The sequence below is a fragment of the Idiotropiscis lumnitzeri genome, chromosome 12, assembly GCF_059441095.1.
Source record: "Idiotropiscis lumnitzeri isolate Australia: NSW breed Sydney's pygmy pipehorse chromosome 12, RoL_Ilum_1.0, whole genome shotgun sequence".
NCBI classification, from domain to species: domain Eukaryota; kingdom Metazoa; phylum Chordata; class Actinopteri; order Syngnathiformes; family Syngnathidae; genus Idiotropiscis; species Idiotropiscis lumnitzeri.
Window position 1 is genome coordinate 15,660,159 of NC_142402.1, and position 18,284 is coordinate 15,678,442.

Genomic DNA, 18,284 nt, shown 5'->3' on the forward strand with positions numbered 1-18,284 from the left:
CTCCTTTTGTTATCTTTTAATGCTTTTCCATGATGCAAGTGAAACTATTTGGCGCAAACAATCTACTTCGCATTCGCTTGTGCACAAAAGGACGCCTACAGTGTTGGGGGAAGCGGGGTCAAAGGGCGTGGCTCGATGGGGATTTTAGTCGTAGTTCAAACGTTAGTCCACCACGTAGTGAAGTGTGCAGAGAAGACGTCGTCCCCTCATGGAGGTCCACGCCGGCTCCTAACTCAACATCTACCTGAGTTTCATCTTGACAAGTGTAGACTTTGAAAGTTTGATGCTACAGGTTCTTCAGTCGCCTTCCAGTCACGTCTGCGCTTCTAAACGAGCAGTTAGTTTTCCATCCACCTCAACTGCTAGACCAAAATAAACGCTAGAATCCAATCCATGCGTTTGGTTTTCAAATCCGTTCAACAATCTTTAGTATTGCTCTTGCTACATTGAAAAAATAGAAAAGTCACATCTGAACGGTTGAGTCGGGGTATGTGCGGAAAAGGAGGATCCTTGCCCTTTTGAGTCTTCATGACGATGCCGAGTGGCGCTTCCGGAAACTTCGAAGCAAAGACATTCCATAGCCCCTTTCACACTGGTCATTTATGCAGGAATTTTCTCGCTGTCCTGCGTGGAAAGAACAGTTGTGCGATGTCCACCTGGGAACTCACCAGCTTCAGACAACATCTCAGGGATGAGTGGGCAGCCCTTTGTGTAAAAAGCCCCTCATACACTGCCCAAATGTTTTCCCAGCTCACTGCCCTTTGTGTAAGTTACCGGGATAATTGTCAAGTGAGGTAGACCCACAAATTTGACAGTTTTTGACGTCTTCATCTGCACTCGACAGTTTGGTGACAGAAAGTAGACTAGACTTTAGACCTGGTGAAGCCCGGTCTAAGTTGTGGCGCAGGTGGTGTATTTCAATGCATTTCATTCGTGAATATGCCATGAGGTTGCAATTAATTGGAGCCTTTTCTTGGCTTACTGCCCTAAGTGTAAGTTCCCGACGCAGGTGGGTTGATGTCAACCTGTGAATTTCTCCGCTCGTTGGTTGGGCAGCGTAAAAGAGGCTTATGATAGTTTTTAAGTGCTCAGAACCTCGAGGTTCAATGACCTGCGTGTTTTAGATTTTTCCAATATCTGAGGCACTTGATTCAAATGATCAGGTCATCGACAAGCTCTGCAGGAACCTGATAACGATCTTGACCATTTGAATCAGCTGTGTTTTATGAGGGCAGTGCTTCTCATTTTTTTCTGTTACGCCCCCCCGCCAATTGGCCCCCCTCCACCCACTCTCTACTATAAATAATTTTCATTGCAAAACAAACCTACACCGTAGAGTTAATACTCGCTGCGCACAATGGGCAATGAGAGCGCCACTGCCACCTACTGGAGTGGATGTGCAATTACACTTTATTGTAGTACGGCGGAAAAAAAAAGCATGTTCCCCAGGGTCACACGCGCCCCCCTCAGCATCACACCGTGCCCCCCCAGGGGGGCCCACCCCACTATTTGCGAAGCACTGTATGAGGGAAACATCTCAAACAAGCAGGATAGTGGCCCTCGAGGACCAGAGTTTGACACTGTAGCTTTGCGGGTTTTCGACAAAATATCAGAGATGTAACAAAATTTGAGGGTGAGGGTCAATACCCTTGCTCCTCGTGTGCTGAAAGCCGTTGTACCTGTCTGAAGCTGACCATGCATCTAATTATCTGAAGGTGGGACTCTACAGTGGTTATGTGGGTGTGGCAATACCCGAATAAATGCCATTTCGGTGTGAAAGGGGCTTCTAAGAGTTTCTCCGGATTTTCTTTAGGATTCTGCAGAAGTGCTGGGTGTCGCCTGTCCTTCGTCTTCCTGAGCGTCCTTCTCCACGGCCGCCGCCGTGTCCGTCGCTGCTACTTCCTGCTCGCTGCCCCCCCCTAAAGAAGTGTCCGGAGCATCGAAAGACTCGCCCCCAAGATCGCTGAGTTTGATGTAGCCCTTACTGTTGGAGCGCTCCAGGCGGGGGCAGCTGAAGCGCCTGCCCCGCTCGCTCTGGTGGCACACGGTCACCGACAGGCTGCAGCGGCGCGCTGACCTCGGCGGGTCCGTGAGCGAGTTGAGGGACAGGCCTGAGCCCATCGCCCTGACGACCGGGGACGGCGGGAACAACTGGGGCGGCTCAGCGGCAGGTACGTCCTCGGGCGGAGGACTGGACTTTTCTTCATGGCCCTGCGTTTCCTCGTGGTCGTTCTCCGCCTCGATGACCACATCTTCCTCCGCCTCGCAGTTGTTGAGCTTGATGACCGGGAGGGTGAAGGCGTTTACCGAGGAGGTGACAATGGAGGTGGGGTCCCACTGGCGGGGCTGGGGGGCTTCTTCGCCGCCGTTACTGTAGTCCTTGTAGATGCTGTACACCGTGTCAGTGAAGGTCTGGACGTCCTTGGACCAACTACGCGACGGACGCCGGAACACCTCATCACTGCCCAATGCGGCGGAGGAGGGCCAGGAACTGCGGCCCGCTGGGTGGCCCGCCGATGGACCCTCGGCGCTCTTGGACTGGGTGTAGTTTACCAAACCGTTGAGAGGCGAGTACTCCTTCGAGCGAACACTGTGCAGGTCTATAACCGTGGAGTAGATATCCCTCAAGTTGATGATTTTGGTTTTCTTGTCGCGGTTCTCGTGAAGGACGGCATTGGCGCAGATGAAGAGGAAAATCCCGATGCCCATCACCAGTGGTCCGAAGACTTTGAGGTTGTCGGAATACAGGTAGTTGTCGAGGAAGTCGCACAGAAAGCCACAGTGGGCAGGGGACGGGGCCAAGTCGCTGCCATTGGAGTGGCTCTGGTTCAGCAGGTTCAGAGGATCTCGTCCCACGTTGGAGGACGCGTTGGGACTTTGGGAGTAACTCATCCTGCCGTGGTGCACCCCCGTCCGGCGGCGCTCTTGGTATTGCTGCTGGTTCTGGCTGGGCCAGTACCCGAGCACGGCCATGGAAACGCCCACCATGAGGACAACCAGCCCGACGGCCGCTACCAAGCCGGCGGGCGAGCAAAGGTTGAGCTTGCCCTTCACCACCACCACGTCATTCTTCTTCTTCTTCTTTGATTTCCGCTTCTTCTTGTTCTCGGCGCGGTTCTTGGAGCGCAGGGAGTCCTGGCGCCGGTTCATGCGCAGCAGGCCACCCGTGGCGATCATGGCGGCGCTCGGGGAGTGGGCTTGTCACTCAACCTGAAGGGGCGGCACAAGAGGCAGAACATGAGGGTCCTCGCTGAGCAGATGGCACACGCTTGTTGTAAACTACAGATTATATGCGTAATCCTGATTTATCACAGCAGATGGATGGATTAGCAAATGGGTTTCCACCACCACATATTCAAATGGAACCGCTGCTATTGTGACAAAAATTTGTATTTCATATTTAATTATTTTAGTTTCCAAAGTGGGTTGCATTTGTAAATTGTATAAAGTAATCTTTGTTTAAAAAAAAAATCAAATATGTTCTTAGAGTGGAAACACTGCACTGGAATGTGATTTTTAAAAAAAAAAACGTTTTTATGTTTCTGAACAAGCTGGATTCTATTTTTTTTTATTCATTATAATAAAGAGTGGTGCATACATTTCGATACAGATTTAGATTTCAAAGAATTTCGTTAGAACACAACACACTCAGACCCCAGATTGTCAATTTTACAACCTTCTGGCCAACTCTCACATAATTATGCTAATTTTGTCATCATCTGTCAAGGCATTTTTTACTCTGAAAGCCCCATTTATAAAATGATTACATATGAAGCAAACTTAATTATTAAAGATTTTTTTTGAAGTGACATTAACTGTTTTTTTCCAGTTTTATTTGTAAGGAATAAAGAGGAGTACAGTTTGCCATAAGAGATAATCAGAGAAATTAATCAATTTGGCTTGATTGGTCCAAAAATATCATTTCTTTATTACAAATAATATATATTAATGTGCCATGAACTTTTTCTAAAAAATGTCTCATTAAAGGATTGAGAAACATTAACTGTATAAACGTGTTAGAAAGGAAGATTAGCCCTCCTTACCAGAGTAATTTATTTAAGACTGGTATTAACATATTGATTAAGAATCTATCCCCCCCAGCATTTTTGACAGAATCACATGAGTGTTTTTTAATCTTTTTTTACATGAAGTTGCACCTAAGAAAATACTTGGCTCTCCAAACACCACCATAATGGCCAATATTAAATTACAATAGCAGAGTAGGCCTAAGTGTTCACCCCTCGCCAAAAACAATGAGACAGAGGTTTCATTCAAAAAAGATAATTCATTTATATTTTGAGCTACTGTGCACAGTTTGAATCACATTGCACTTAAATATAGGGAAGTTAAAAAATCATACTTAAATAATGATGATATTGAATTGTATGGCACATAAAATTTTGAAAAAATTTACTCCTCAACAAATGTTTACGACCAAACAGTCCTAAAGATTAAATGCAAATGTAAATACAACAAATACAATTGAACTGTACTTGGGCAGTGATTCTTTTCAATACCACTAGAGGGAGCCAGCACAACAATTGCAGTAAGACAATTTATCGCCTGTAAGATTGAGTACAGAAAATATATTGGAAGATAACGACGATTGATCTACCGATACAGTAAACTGTTGCCGATATTCATACATAAGAGGAAGATAAACCACAGCGTTCTCATTTCACGTAATCATCTTTGTCATTATAGCCCAATATCGGGAATACTGGTCGCGGCGAATTGATTCCGTAATGTTTCGACCGACGCTATTGACAGAGGGACAGACAGTAGAATCTCGTTTTCCTACAACCATTGACACAAAGTCAACAAGTAAGGCCTCAGGGAGCATTTTAAAAGCGTACATCTTGCAAAAATAGAACCGCAACCGATTATTTTTAGCTTCAGTGGGCGAGTCACTCCAGTCGGGTTTGACCTACAGGCGGTAAACGCACCACTTCAGCTATATTAGTCATCAAAAAGCCAATCTGATGCCACTGGACCTATACGGCAAAAAGAGGGAACAATGCGTGCTCGCTGCCTGGCTGCTGCTACATCTCTATCTGTATGTTTATCTGCATCTCCAAGCCGGGCCTCGGCGGCGGCGGCGGCGGCGGCGGCGAGAGGATGTGATGTGTCCAGACAGGAGGCCAGCGGGAGTGTTGCGCCCACCTACGCCCTCCCACCCATTCTCCTTCCTGCTCTCTGAGCAAATCAATCTCAGCATCAGCGTGCATTGAGATGACAGACACACACACACACACACACACACACACACGGTAGTAGACACTTCATTAGGGACACCCTCACTGAATAATGCTCATATGTGACGCCTGTTTCACAACGTCACGTTGCAATCTGACTCAAGCGGTTAGGCCACTTTATTAGGTACACACACAGACTTACTAAGTGTGCTTCACGGCAGGTTTCAAAACATCCTGACATCCTGGAGAGGGGTGTCCAAATCAGGCCCTCGAGGGCCACTATCCCTCCTTCAGCACACCTGATTCAAATGATCAGGTCATCAGCAAGGTCTGCAGAAGCCTGATAACGGTCCTGATCATTTGAATCACATCTAAAACTCGCAAGGTGGTATGTATACTTATTTCATTCCAGAATAAGGCTGTGACTGTGAAAATGACTGAATCCTTTCTACATGCACTCTATAAAGTAACAAGCCACGAATATGCCTTTTATTGCCATCGTAGTGCTTCACACAAGCTTATTCAATTCAATTTTTTTTTCATATCTCAAGGCGCTTTACAAGTGGAGCGAGTCTATAGTAGTAGTTTTTGCATTAGGAATAATAATCACGCTGCACGATTAGCACTATTAATGCTTTGAGTGCTTATACATTTTTTTTGTATTGATTGTAGGAGACCATCTCCAGTTGCAAAATCACCTACCATTGGTCAAAGGGTTAAAAAAAAAAAAAACGAATTAATGTAGCAATGTTGTTTGCAGCAAAGGAAGCAGGGTCACTTGATCCCAAAAAGAATTTGCTTGACAAGACTGTGATGATAAGCAGAGAATCAGAAAGTAAAAGCAACACCCTGTGACGTATTCCTACGTCACAAGAAGTCTGGGGACGGGTTTGTCTGTATTATACTGCACTCAGAAAGCCAGAAGGAGCAGGATCATATCCATTGAATTAAAACAAACATTTTTTTGTGGTGGCAGGCTGGAACAGATTCATGGCATTTCCATTCATTGCAATGGGGAAAGGTGATTTGAGCGTGTTTCCGGTGATGAGGGTGGTCAATGTGCGAATGAAACTCGCATCTTGAGGCACCACTGATATTTCCAAGTTGCCATAAGAACGATTTCCAAAATAGTTATCACCAAACTTTTTACCAATCCTGGCTTTCATGCTGTCTTCTTCCACCCCCCCCACTCTCCCCTGCTTGCCATCATAGTGATTGGCCACTCCTAAAAACACTTAAGGTAGCATGTCCATGACATGCGTCAATCATAATCGAATTTGTAAAGGCAAATTATTCACATTCGACCTCATTAGCTTGTGCAGGCGTACCTAATGAAGTGTCTCGTGCACACGTGTAGGGGCGTAATTACTCGATTCCAGCCTTATCTGGTAATTACACCATCACAATTAATCTGGAGGTGGGCAAGGCACTATCTATCTTCCCGAAATATGTATTTATGCTTTTTAAATTGGATTTTTTTTTTCTCGAATAAGTGGAGTTATAGAAGGGGTATCTTGAGTGGGTGTGGACCGTTTTGTGTCAGCATCGCTGCTCGGTTCGGTTCTGTTCCATATGTTGGAAGATAATGAAGAGGAGGAGGAAGAGGAAGAGGCGGGGTGCTTTGTTTTAGCGCAATTTTGCACGAGTATGTTCTGTTGACATCATAGCACATCTGTTTCCTCTCTGTATGCATGCGTGTGCGTGAATGCGCGTGTGTGTCGTATATCTCCGTGAGTGCGTGCGTGTGTCAGTGCGCGCGCGTGTCTTGCTGAAAATGTCCAGAACCGACACGCGAGGCTCCAAACACGGCCGAATTTGGGCGCACGAGACGCGGCCCCCCAGAAAAAAAAGAAAAAAAAAAAGAAATACACACGCACGCACGTGTAGTTCGCGCACACGCGAAACACTAAATGCACGCAAGAAACATAAAAAACAAAAAGTTCGGACACAAATCTCGGAACCGTGGTGCGTTCACGGTCTTCCATAAATGCAGCACAAACATTCCAATCCAACAGGGTGGTTTTGTTTTTTGTTTTTTCATTTTGCAGCTATCGGAAATGGATGCACATCAGGCTTACCTGCTTAGAAATTGGGGGCATCCTCAAAAGGAGGCATCGTCGTCGATGTGCGCCACTTTGGTGGCAGAGCTGCAAGGGAGGGAGAGAAAGACACGGAAAGGGGAGGGAGAGAGACAGAGATAGAGAAAAGAGAGAGAGCTCCGTGCGCGCCACAATGGATGTGCCTCAAGCTCAAAGGCAAAAGGAAGCAAGGCAAGGCAAGGCAAAGCAAAGCAGGGGCGGGCCGAGCAGGAGAGAAGAGGAGGGGGGAGAGAAGAAAGGAGGAGAGCAGGAGAGGAGAGGGAGAGGGAGAGGAGCTGCTCGACGTGATGCCCATTTGTCATCTTTGACTTTTACGTATGATGGCAATATTCCATTGCTACACACATTTCAATCTGAGCGAATGCAGAGCTGCATTCAACGTGTTTGCACAACTGCGGTGCATCATATTGAGAGCTGACTCAAACGAGTTCGGTTTTTCAGTTAGTCACATTTCATTTGAATTCACGAGGGAAATTGTTGCTTTTGTCATTTTTCGAAATGTATGCTTTATGTGGGCTACTATTGAATTAATTTTATTGCGGTAACATTATAGTGACTATTACAGTGTCCTAAAAAATTATTATGATTGATTTATTTATGTAGTAGTAGTAATACTGGTAGTAATATTATTGACTGAATATAAACCCAGAATAATTTTGAGGTCTGCCGATTTTGGTCAATTATTGGAGCCCAGAGTTCAACGCAATCACGGTGAAGCTGCTATGAGCTGCTATGCTGCGTGCAAACGGAATGAACTGCCAACAAAAGTGAAGTCAGCTCCGGGAGAAAATGCTTTTAATTCAAGGTTTATTGTTTATTGTTGTTTACAGTATTTCAAATCCATTGCGGTGCTGTAAGTACATCGTATAATTGTAAGCTCGTGTTGGATATTAAAGTCTCGGGCAGTGTGATACTTAACAGATGTTTCTTGGGCTTGTGATGGCGGATTAAGCGAGCTGATTGGTAACAAAACGCTAATCTGACTGCAGCAGCCGTACACGGAATAAAGTTCATATTTGACTGATAAGAGTGAATGACGAATATTGTCATGATGCTTGGATGAGTGAGCGAGTGGTCGTGCCACCATGGAGCATTAAAATGATATAACTGACGTTGACGATCAACTGTATTCAACGCTAGGGGAGAATTAAGGGGAGTTGACTGACAGTCTCTAGGATCCATGCGTCGGCGAAAAAAAAAAAAAAAATCCATTCTCAGCACACTGCAACCAAGCAGCCAATCAACTAGCAAATATCCGCAGGGCACCACTCTTGTCAAAAGTACAATTCACTGTTCGTGATAGAAGAGGAGAGGGTCGTTCTGCGGTTGTGATTCGTCATCGTCATTGATTCCTTGTCCACTTTTATAGTTATTGTCTCACTTTGAAGGTGATTAGTGAGCCGGGAAGATCCCATGTGGAGAGTGGAAGGTGAGGAATTCATTTGTTGTGTCTTACCTGATGCTGATTCTAATGCTGTCTGGATTCAGCACCGACCAACCGGGACAAGATCTGAAGTGGGCCAAATCCCTGCAGGCGTTGTTATGGAGGATTCTGCATCGACCAACCGGTCCAGGTCCTGATGAAGACCACGTTCCCAAGGTTTTCGTTGACTTGACTTTGGTGCCCTCAATGATCCACTACGTCACAATCACTTCCATTTCCGGTTCTATGGTTATCATCATAAAAAAAAGTAATATCCACTTAAAGCCTTTGAAATACATCCCACTCAGTCACCGTGGAACTTTTCCACACTGTGCCAACGAGGCACTCTAAAAGGGGCCAAGCAAGCACGAAGTCCCTGCTCACATTCTAGCTGTCAAATCTTGACCCCTTCTCACTCATTGGCCAATCTCAGCACGGACAACAATGAGGCACTCTAAAGTGGCCATTCCAGCCCAAAGCCACTGCCCACCTATTACCTGGCATGTCAGTCTTTTCAAACCAATTTTACACCCTCCTTTGCTTAGCATCATTATTTGCAGTTTTGGAACGCGATACGCAACAGATATTAGAACGTGAATGGAACGATACATGTCGACAAAATATCACAATAATTTTCCTTATAAAAAAAAAAAGAACCACATTACAAAAAAGTGTCTGTCTTAAATGGGATTTCATTTCAATTCCAAACCCATCACATCATGTATCATTACGGGACGTGTCTACTCGCTGCTCTCCGATCATTTCTCCCTAACCCAATTACTGTCCCGCTCCACTTTCAACCGTGCCCGCCTGCTGTGAGAGACGCATTGCTGCCCCCGACCGAACCTCCCAAACGTCCATCTGTCTCCGTGGCCCGCATCGCTCCACCGGCCCCACCGATGCGACACGCATCTCATTAAGCCGGAAGGAGCCCGCATGGAGTTCAGGTGTTTGATTTACGAGCAGGTTCAACAGTGAGCACAGATTGCGTGCCGCGATGAAGGTCAAGCCTATTGAAGTGCTTTGGTGAAGCTACTTGCAGACATTTATGTTGGCCTTGTGGGATTTGTTGACACATCCAGGAATGGGACACCCTGGGAAATTATCACCGGGAGGCTGCGTAGACTTATTGGACTGCTGCTTTAGCGAGTGAAATAAATCCACAGTGTGAGACGTGTGTGACGCAAGTAAAATTTCTTCCTCGGCAAAAGCCTTACTTTCTCATCTGGCTTAGGTGAGTGTAATTACACGGGGAAGTCTCGCTAGTAAATTATTCAAAGTCATTACGATGAGTGGGAAAAGTCCAGAGCTGTAAGTAGTTTATGACTCCCACACGGCCCTTAGACGTGTGGTCCTCAACCTTTTTTTCTATCCGGGACCGGTTCATGGTAGAAAAGATTTATTCGTGAAATGCAGACCAATCAGCGACAACAAGGTGGGCTGGAGATTTTCCCCATTGAAAAATAATTGCGAAGGGGCGGGGGGGCTGGGGGGACAGGTCCATTAGTGTGTCACCGGACACCTGTTTTGCTGATGATTGGCGAATGATTGAAAATTAAAAAAAAAAAAAAAAAAAGGACAGCTGAGCACTGACGGAAGTGGATTTGCATCCGCCTGGGTAATCGTTAGTAACCGGGTCAAGTACCGACTGACCTCTCAGTCGGTCACTGATGGATGCCCGTTTTGCTTTTTAATTTTTTTTTGTTGTATTTTTTAATTAATTTTAATTAATTTTTAAATTTTTAAAATTTTTTAATTTTTTTTCATTATTATTATTTTTTTTTTGGTGGATGTACTGACTGACCAACAGTCTTCTGACAGACTAACTGACGGACTGACGAACAGGCCAATGATGGACCTACAAAAGTTAGTAATATGCCCAAAAGCTGACAAAAATATGACTTTTCTTAAAAAACTAAACTTTTTCTCCGCTCGTATCTATGTTAGGAAAACATCATGGATTTTAATCGGTCGACTGTCCCAGAAGCTGAGTCTGTAATTTGGAGTTGGGTATGGAAATTAAGCTGGAGAGCACGTCCAATTTCCGCCGGAATTTTCCATAAAAGCTGAGTTTGCTCGGACTAATTAGACTCCTCATCAGCTGCTGAGCTCAGTGGCCATGTTTTTGTTTTGTTTTGTTTTCTTTGAGTGTGGCGAGGCCGCCGTTGTGCAATCAGGGGATTTTTCTCGCCTCGCCGCCAAGACGCCAGTGGAAAAAAAAAAATTGTCTTCTTTCATCTGTACATAATATAGGTCATCTCTTCAGGGATGAACAACAAACATCAAATGCGGCAGGAAAAAAAGACTTTTCCACATGTGGAGAGTACGGCCAATAAGTGGTTCGCGCATCTGCCTCAGTTCTTAAATTCCAGGCTTGAAACTTAACATGAAATAAATAAAAACAGACTGCATATCAGATAAATATATATCTATATACATAACGTGCATATACAAATATATCGAGGATTTTTTTTTTTTTTTTTTTTAGTAAACAATCTTTAAAAAGTCCGATTGTTGGCAAGAAAAAAAAAATTAATCAAGAATTAAGTATTTTTTTCATGAAAAAAAATAACGTTTTAGAGTGGCTTTTGCAAGTCATATTTTTGGTAAGTTAAAAAACAAAAACAGATTCTAAAAATATAAATATTAGGTTCAGTGAAGCCTCGAAATTATCCGTAGTTGTTCATGCTGGTTCGTCTCTATATGTGCCCGGTGAATGACTGGTGACGAGTCCAGCGTGTGCCCCGCTGGACTCACCCCAAATCATCTGCGACGGATTCCAGCTAGCCCGTGACCAAATGAGAATGAGCTCTACAGAAAATGGATGGATACATTTCCCAAATTTTGCATGCTTTCCTTCCATTTTCCGTTGCCTTGGGAAGAGGAGATGGCTGCTGGGTTACTATGGCAACCGCTTCACAATGCCTGGCAAAACACCTCAGAACACATTGCTTTTTCATCTGCGCCTCGGGGCAAAAGTGACGGCTGATGGGAGGGATATTTCTCTTCCTCCTCAAATTGCACACTGTGCAAAAAAAAAAAAGGCATGGTGAAGAGATTAGGTGATGACATAAGAGAAATGTTGGTTTGACACAATCTGCTGCTGAATTTACATATTTTTGTCGTGTTGCACAGGAAGTTGGCCAGGAAGTGTGTGTGTGTGTGTGTGTGTGGGGGGGGGGGGGGGTGTGCATGTGTGTGTACCCAGAATGGCAAACCCCAAAAAGCAGCGAGGACCAAGCAAGGGCTATGTGAAAGAGTTCGTTGCCATGGATACGGCAATGGCAATGTCACCTAAGCAGGTTAACCTGCTGCTAGCTGTGACCTTGAGTAGCCTTGCACCTGTGTCGCTTTATACGCAATTGAATTGAACCATATTGTATCAAATTAAAAGGCATTGTATGGAATCGTATCAAATTCAACTGTATCATACTAAATTGCATCAAATGTATCAAATGGTATCCAATGGAATTGAGGGTTGTATCAAAATTGAATGGTATGGCATCTTCTGGTATTTGTATTGTACTGAACTGTGCAGCACCAAATCAAACGGTTTCATATCTAGTTGTATTGTCTGAAACTGGATGATATCAAATTCTTCACTTAATCTGTATGGTATCAAAATAATCTGTATTATGTAAACTGTACCAAATTGAACGGTGTGGTATTAAATTGTATCAGTTTCAACTGAGCGGCACCAAAATGAACTGTATCGCATTGAACAATCTGGTGTTGATTTGTATAGTTGTATAATTGAACAGTACGGTATCAAACTGTATCATGTTGTCTTGATTGAAAATATCATATCAAATGGTATCAAATTGAAGAGTCTGGTATTGCTTTGTATCAAATAAAACTGTATGGTGTTGTGTATTGATTTAACACATTGAACTGCATCGCGGGATGGTATTGAAAATGTATCGCATTGAGCCAAAGGAGATTAACAATTAGTAAATTAAAGTTGCATATATCGTTGAATGGGCTGAAACTGAAGCCAAAATTGCACCATATGGTATCACGATACATAGTACATTATCACAGGATCATAAGTTTCTTAAGTGAACACAAAGTGTGAATAGAATCTGCTCATCATTTTCCCAGCAAAGAGCCGGCATTTCATATATTTGTGATGAGTTTTCTGGTCGTTTCTGACACAGACTCTTGACTGCTTTAATGCGTAGCGGCTTTTGAGGCGGCTCGCCTTTTCACATGCTAATGACTTCATCAACATTAAAGCTCACCGCCGTTATTAACCTTCGCGACAGGAAGGACAGTGAGAAATTACGAGGAGATACTGTAAAGCGAGACAGCCTTTGTCAGAGTTTGACAAGCAGTTTGGTAATATTGTGCAGAGACTCGAACGGCACCCGGCAGCAGACGGCAGGCAGTAGAAGGCAGTGATGTAATGCCGCACTTGAGCACATCCGCCACAGTCGCAGCACATAATGCCTATCGACTACCTGTCATCCACGCACCTTCATGGGGTCACGCGAGGGGCGACGCTTTTGCGGGCGCACACAAGTTGAGGAAACACATACACGTACAAACACTCACAAGGACACGGACGGCAAGTTAGAAAGGACTGCAGGGAATAAAGTGAAATGCTAAGAATTGAATTGTGTTTACTTGTGGATGGTACTGAGTTGTATTGCATTGAACAGTATGATATCGAACCTTATTGAAGTCATTCATACTGTGCCGAATTGATCAGTCTGGTTTCCAATTGTCCCAAAATTAACTACATATATACTGTAATATCTCCTTGAAACATATTTGAATTGTATATATTGAATTGAAATATATCTTACCAAAATGAACTGCACTTCAATGACCCACATCGAACAATAATGAATAATATCAAAATAAAGTGTATGATATCTACTTATATCGTATTGGACGCAATAGTATCGGATTGTATTGAATACAATTATGGGGTGTAAAACTCAACTGGTATTCTTCGTATTGTTTTGAACTGCATGCTATCAAATTGTATCGCAAATAACCATACCTGCTGTATGACACTGAATCACAATGTATGGCTTTGAAATGTATCAAATTGAACCGTATCATACCAAATGAACCGTGGTGACTACTTGTGTCGTAATTGACTTGTGTCAAATTCAACAATATCAAATTGTATCGCGATACAGTGTATGGTATCCAAACGTATCACATTACAAGGTCACCATCTGTACAGTGTAAAATTGTATTGAACGGAATGATTTGCTTTCAAATTGAATTGTCCGATATCGTTTTTTGTATCATTTCTACATCCAACAACGGCATTTGTCAGTAAAGTATTGAACAGCACCATATAAAATTGTGTCGATTAAATCTGTATTGCGTAATATTGAATGGACTGGTATCAAACAGGACTTTGTATACGTTTTAGTTGTAAAAGTAACAAATTCTATTTGGTCATATTGTGTCAGTCTCAAATTGTAATGTACCGCATAACAACAATCATGAGTATGGACACCACTTGATATTCCACCTTCTCCCCACAGAATGAAAAAGAAAAACATAAACAAAGGAAGGTGAACGTTAGCTGGCGGAGGCCCAAATGCCGATTCATCACCTTTGCCGCCACCCTCAAGAACGCACACCAAGCAAACGGGCGGCGCGTGGCTGGCGGGGAATGAGCGATGGACTGCGTCGCCTCGGCTGCGCCGGAGAAGACAACAACATCGCTTCTCGGCACTTTATGAGAGCAATGTATCGTAAATGTTCCGAGGGCACTAAGTGGCGTCGTAAACATATTTTGTTTGCAATATGACTTTGTTTGTGGTTTGAGCTTGTTTGCCAACAAAAGCGGAGTTGTAAATGTCCGCTTTGACCACAACGTGACACTTAAGCTGCATTGTCGTCATCATCTACGATTGCGGATATTTTGTGGATGGAATATTGCTAGCACTTCACGGAACCACATTTGGAAAACAAAATGGGCAGTGACAAGAAAAACATGACATATTGTAAAAATAACCGTGCGAAAATGACACAAAATAGATTTAATTGATATCAATTGTATTGAATTTTTAGCTTGAAATTGTGATGGAATTGTTTTTTGACAAAAGTTGACCAATTTTTAATGAAGTCCATTTCAATCAAGATACGTTTTGGGGTATGACAAGTCAAGCTATTTAATTATTTAAATTATGAGGACAGATTGAAAGTTTTGGTCTGAAATTCTATAAAATTCAAGCAAATTTGACAAAATTCTATAAAATTCTATAAAATAAATATAAAATTTATTTAAATATATATATATATATATATAAACGTCTGGGTTAGAATAATGACCAAAAAAAAAAAGGTTTCAATGACTGACTTAACTTTTAAACAACATTCTGTGATACGGTCATCATGGCGGTCATGCGGGTCACTTGCATCCCGGCAGGTTGCGGGAACTGAACAAGCGCCCGTCCGCATGGCCACCTCACACCGTTGCATTTCCTCTCCTCATTTGAACGCTCGACGACTCAATACGAGGCCGCTCGCCAAAGAAACAGACTCCTTATTGCCCGCCGCGCTGGATCTATCAGTATAAGTCGCCATGGCAACAGATGAATACACGCGATCCTTGGCGGATGAGGGGGGCACCGCCGGTTCACTCGTCAGAAAAAGCTCGGTGGAGCTGCCATGGCAACAGACTGATCACACGTGAGGGAGGAAGAGGAGGAAAAGGAGGCTTGCTCCAACAACAGAAACGTGGAGGGCCGGGCAGGAAGTGACATGTGCTTCGACGAGGACTTGACCCCGGCTGTACTCTCGCCACGAACAAAGTGATGCAGAGAGATGTGCAAAGACGATTCCGGCAAGTGGCGACATCTCTTGTTGCTAGGCAGATTTTGTGTGGCGCCAATGGGAAAAGACGAGGAAGGAAAGGAAGAAAAAACAAACAAACCTTACCTCTAACGAACACCTGAAAAAAAACACATTTCAAATATTTCAATAATTGCATTTACATAAGCAAATCATATCTGTATCAAATAGAAAAAAATAAACATCTTACTGCTAATAAATACTTCAATAAATAAAGATATAATAAGTATTAAAGCTAGGTATTAAAAGCAATCAAAACCTACTAAAAATAAAATTAAGCTCATCCCCTTCAAAAAACAGCCGACAAATATTTTCTTAATTTCCAAAAAGCATTTGTAAATGTTATAAAATATTTCAATAAAACTAAACTAAAAATATAATCTTGAATAATCACACCTATTACAAATAATTAAAAAATAACAGAATTATAAATTATAAACATGACCACATGTTAAGTACATCATAAATTCAATACCTTACCTCTAATAATTACTTGATTAAATGTTATATCTTAAAATAAGTTGATTTAGTATAAATATACAATATATTATATAGACACATATTAAAATTAATTATTAAAAACCTTACTTCTAATAAACACCTGCCAAAAAGTATTGGCAAATGTTAAATAAAAAAACATTTGAATGAGTAAAACCCTAAAAATAAACACCTAATTAAAAAACTGTCATTATTAAAAAAAATAAATGATGAGCAAATGTTATGAAATTATTAATTATAATTCATAATAAATATGCTCTCTGCAACTCAATAAATCAACATCCAGGCCACATTGAATCTCTCCTCCCATTGACATTGGGGAAAAGAATTGATTATCCAGAGATCTGAGCATTTGATGCATTTATTGTACCTCAAGATTGAGCCCACTACTGGCTGGCAATCGCTCAATGGCGACACCGATTTCCACGGAATTATTGGAAGGCAGCGATGACCACCTGCAGTCGCCTCCCGCCAAAAAGAGCGGCCTGGTCTTTGGGGAATCAGGTGATGCTATTTGCAGGTTAGGCCGGATCACATGACCAGTTCAAATGGGGAAAAAGTGGCAGTAAAAGCCGACTAGGTATGTGGCGACTAAAATGGATAGACCATGGAAAAAAAAAATACGAAAGACTGGTCTGAAGTAAAAAGAAAACTAACTCTAGAGCAGGCAACTGCGTACCAAAATGAAAAGCATCATGAGCTACTTCATCTTTCAACGCTCAATTATTCATGCCTGGATTCAATGCGGCGGTGAGGAGAGAGCGCGTGTGGAAATATCCTGTTGTGCTCATTAAATATGCACAAACTCATTAGGAACACCTCACTTTCATTGTCAGCCTATTTGCATATTTGAGGACGTATGCAAATGAAGATGTCGAGACGCAACGCAACTGACGCTCTTGATTTGGCTCGACACCGTAAGCTCCTGAAAAATTCAGGCACAAAAGTCGCGCCGGCTATTTTGGGAGATGGGAAACTGGATTGTTGCATTGGCAAGGGAAGGTGTCACCTTTGTGAGTTTCCTGTTCTACGGTTAGCATCGCATAATTGAGTATTGCATTTCATCAATTAATCGAGCATTCGGATAAAAATTGATTTTATACACAACAATATCACACGTAAGATTCAGGTATTCATTTTCTGACATGGCAATGGTTTGAGGTCCAATTTGGACTTGTCATTTTTCAGAAAGGGTTCCACTCCCTGTTCTATGGTCATCGTCACACTTGCAAAGTAAATCCACATTTTCATGACCCCTCAGCTGAAGTCTTGTGAGGATCGCAGGTGTCATTAAATTGTTGACATTTGAGCTCAACTGCCTGTTCTATGGCTTTCGTCACAATTGGAGCATCGCTCCAAAATGATGCGCTCACGGAGCTGAAGTCTCACAAGAGTTCAAGTCATGTTGTCATGAATTAGGTTTTTATTTTTTTACTTTTCAGTTCTGAGTTCCATAACCTGTTCTATGGTTATTGTCACACTTCAAAGTCCACTTGCGAAATGAATCCGCATTTCCATTCTTGCCTTGTGAGAATTACAGATGTGGCGACGGGTTGATTTTATTTATTTTTTAAACGTATTTTCCAAATTGTTGGTTCCGAGATCAACTTCCTGTTCTGTGGTTATCGTCACAAAAGCGCAATTGCAGCGTGGAACCAAATTGAAGTGCTTCGTTAGCATCTACATCCGTGTGTTGCATCGGTGTTTGTAGACTTACAGACTCAAGCAACATCTGGCGATTTTCCATATTTTGTCTTCGTCTCCTTTTATCCACACTTTCCTCTCTCGTGCTTCCCGCTCCTCGTCATCCCTCGGGTTCAGTGCATGTGGGTGTGTAATAATTCACAAGCAGGCCAGCGATGAAAAATGAAAGACATCCGCGCCGCAGCAGCGCCAGGAGGCCTGAAAGCAGATGGAGAAGAAAAATGGCAGAAGTTTCAAGTTAGTGCAACAAAGTCAAACAAGTCGCGGTTGGGCTTGGAAATAGAAAATGGCCGCTCATTAGCAGCAGTAAGCGCAGCAACAACGTCCTGTTTGCATAACTCACACTTGATTAGGCAATCTTCCCAATGCTACTGGAGTCTGGAGGTGCATTCTAGTATAGCGTTGTACTGACCTCTTGTGGTGGAAAGCCTCACTACAGCTTCGTTGGCGGTCGAAGCAAATGGAACTGATAAATTCAAACGAATTACATGCAATAAATCCAAAAGAATACCCTGAAATCATAATAAAAAAAATGAAATACGA

The 18,284-nt window shown here is 42.9% G+C and overlaps 1 protein-coding gene across 1 annotated transcript; it reads right to left on the minus strand.

Moving 5' to 3' along the window:
* tmem200cb (transmembrane protein 200C, genome duplicate b) lies at positions 1-7,432 on the minus strand. The gene is made up of 2 exons (XM_088310179.1): positions 7,274-7,432; positions 1-3,210 (listed from the first exon to the last, which is right to left on the minus strand). The coding sequence occupies exon 2, from the start codon at positions 3,175-3,177 to the stop codon at positions 1,810-1,812; it is 1,368 nt and encodes a 455-aa protein (XP_088166305.1). The 5' UTR covers positions 3,178-3,210; positions 7,274-7,432; the 3' UTR covers positions 1-1,809.
* Between the last annotated feature and the right edge of the window lie 10,852 nt (positions 7,433-18,284).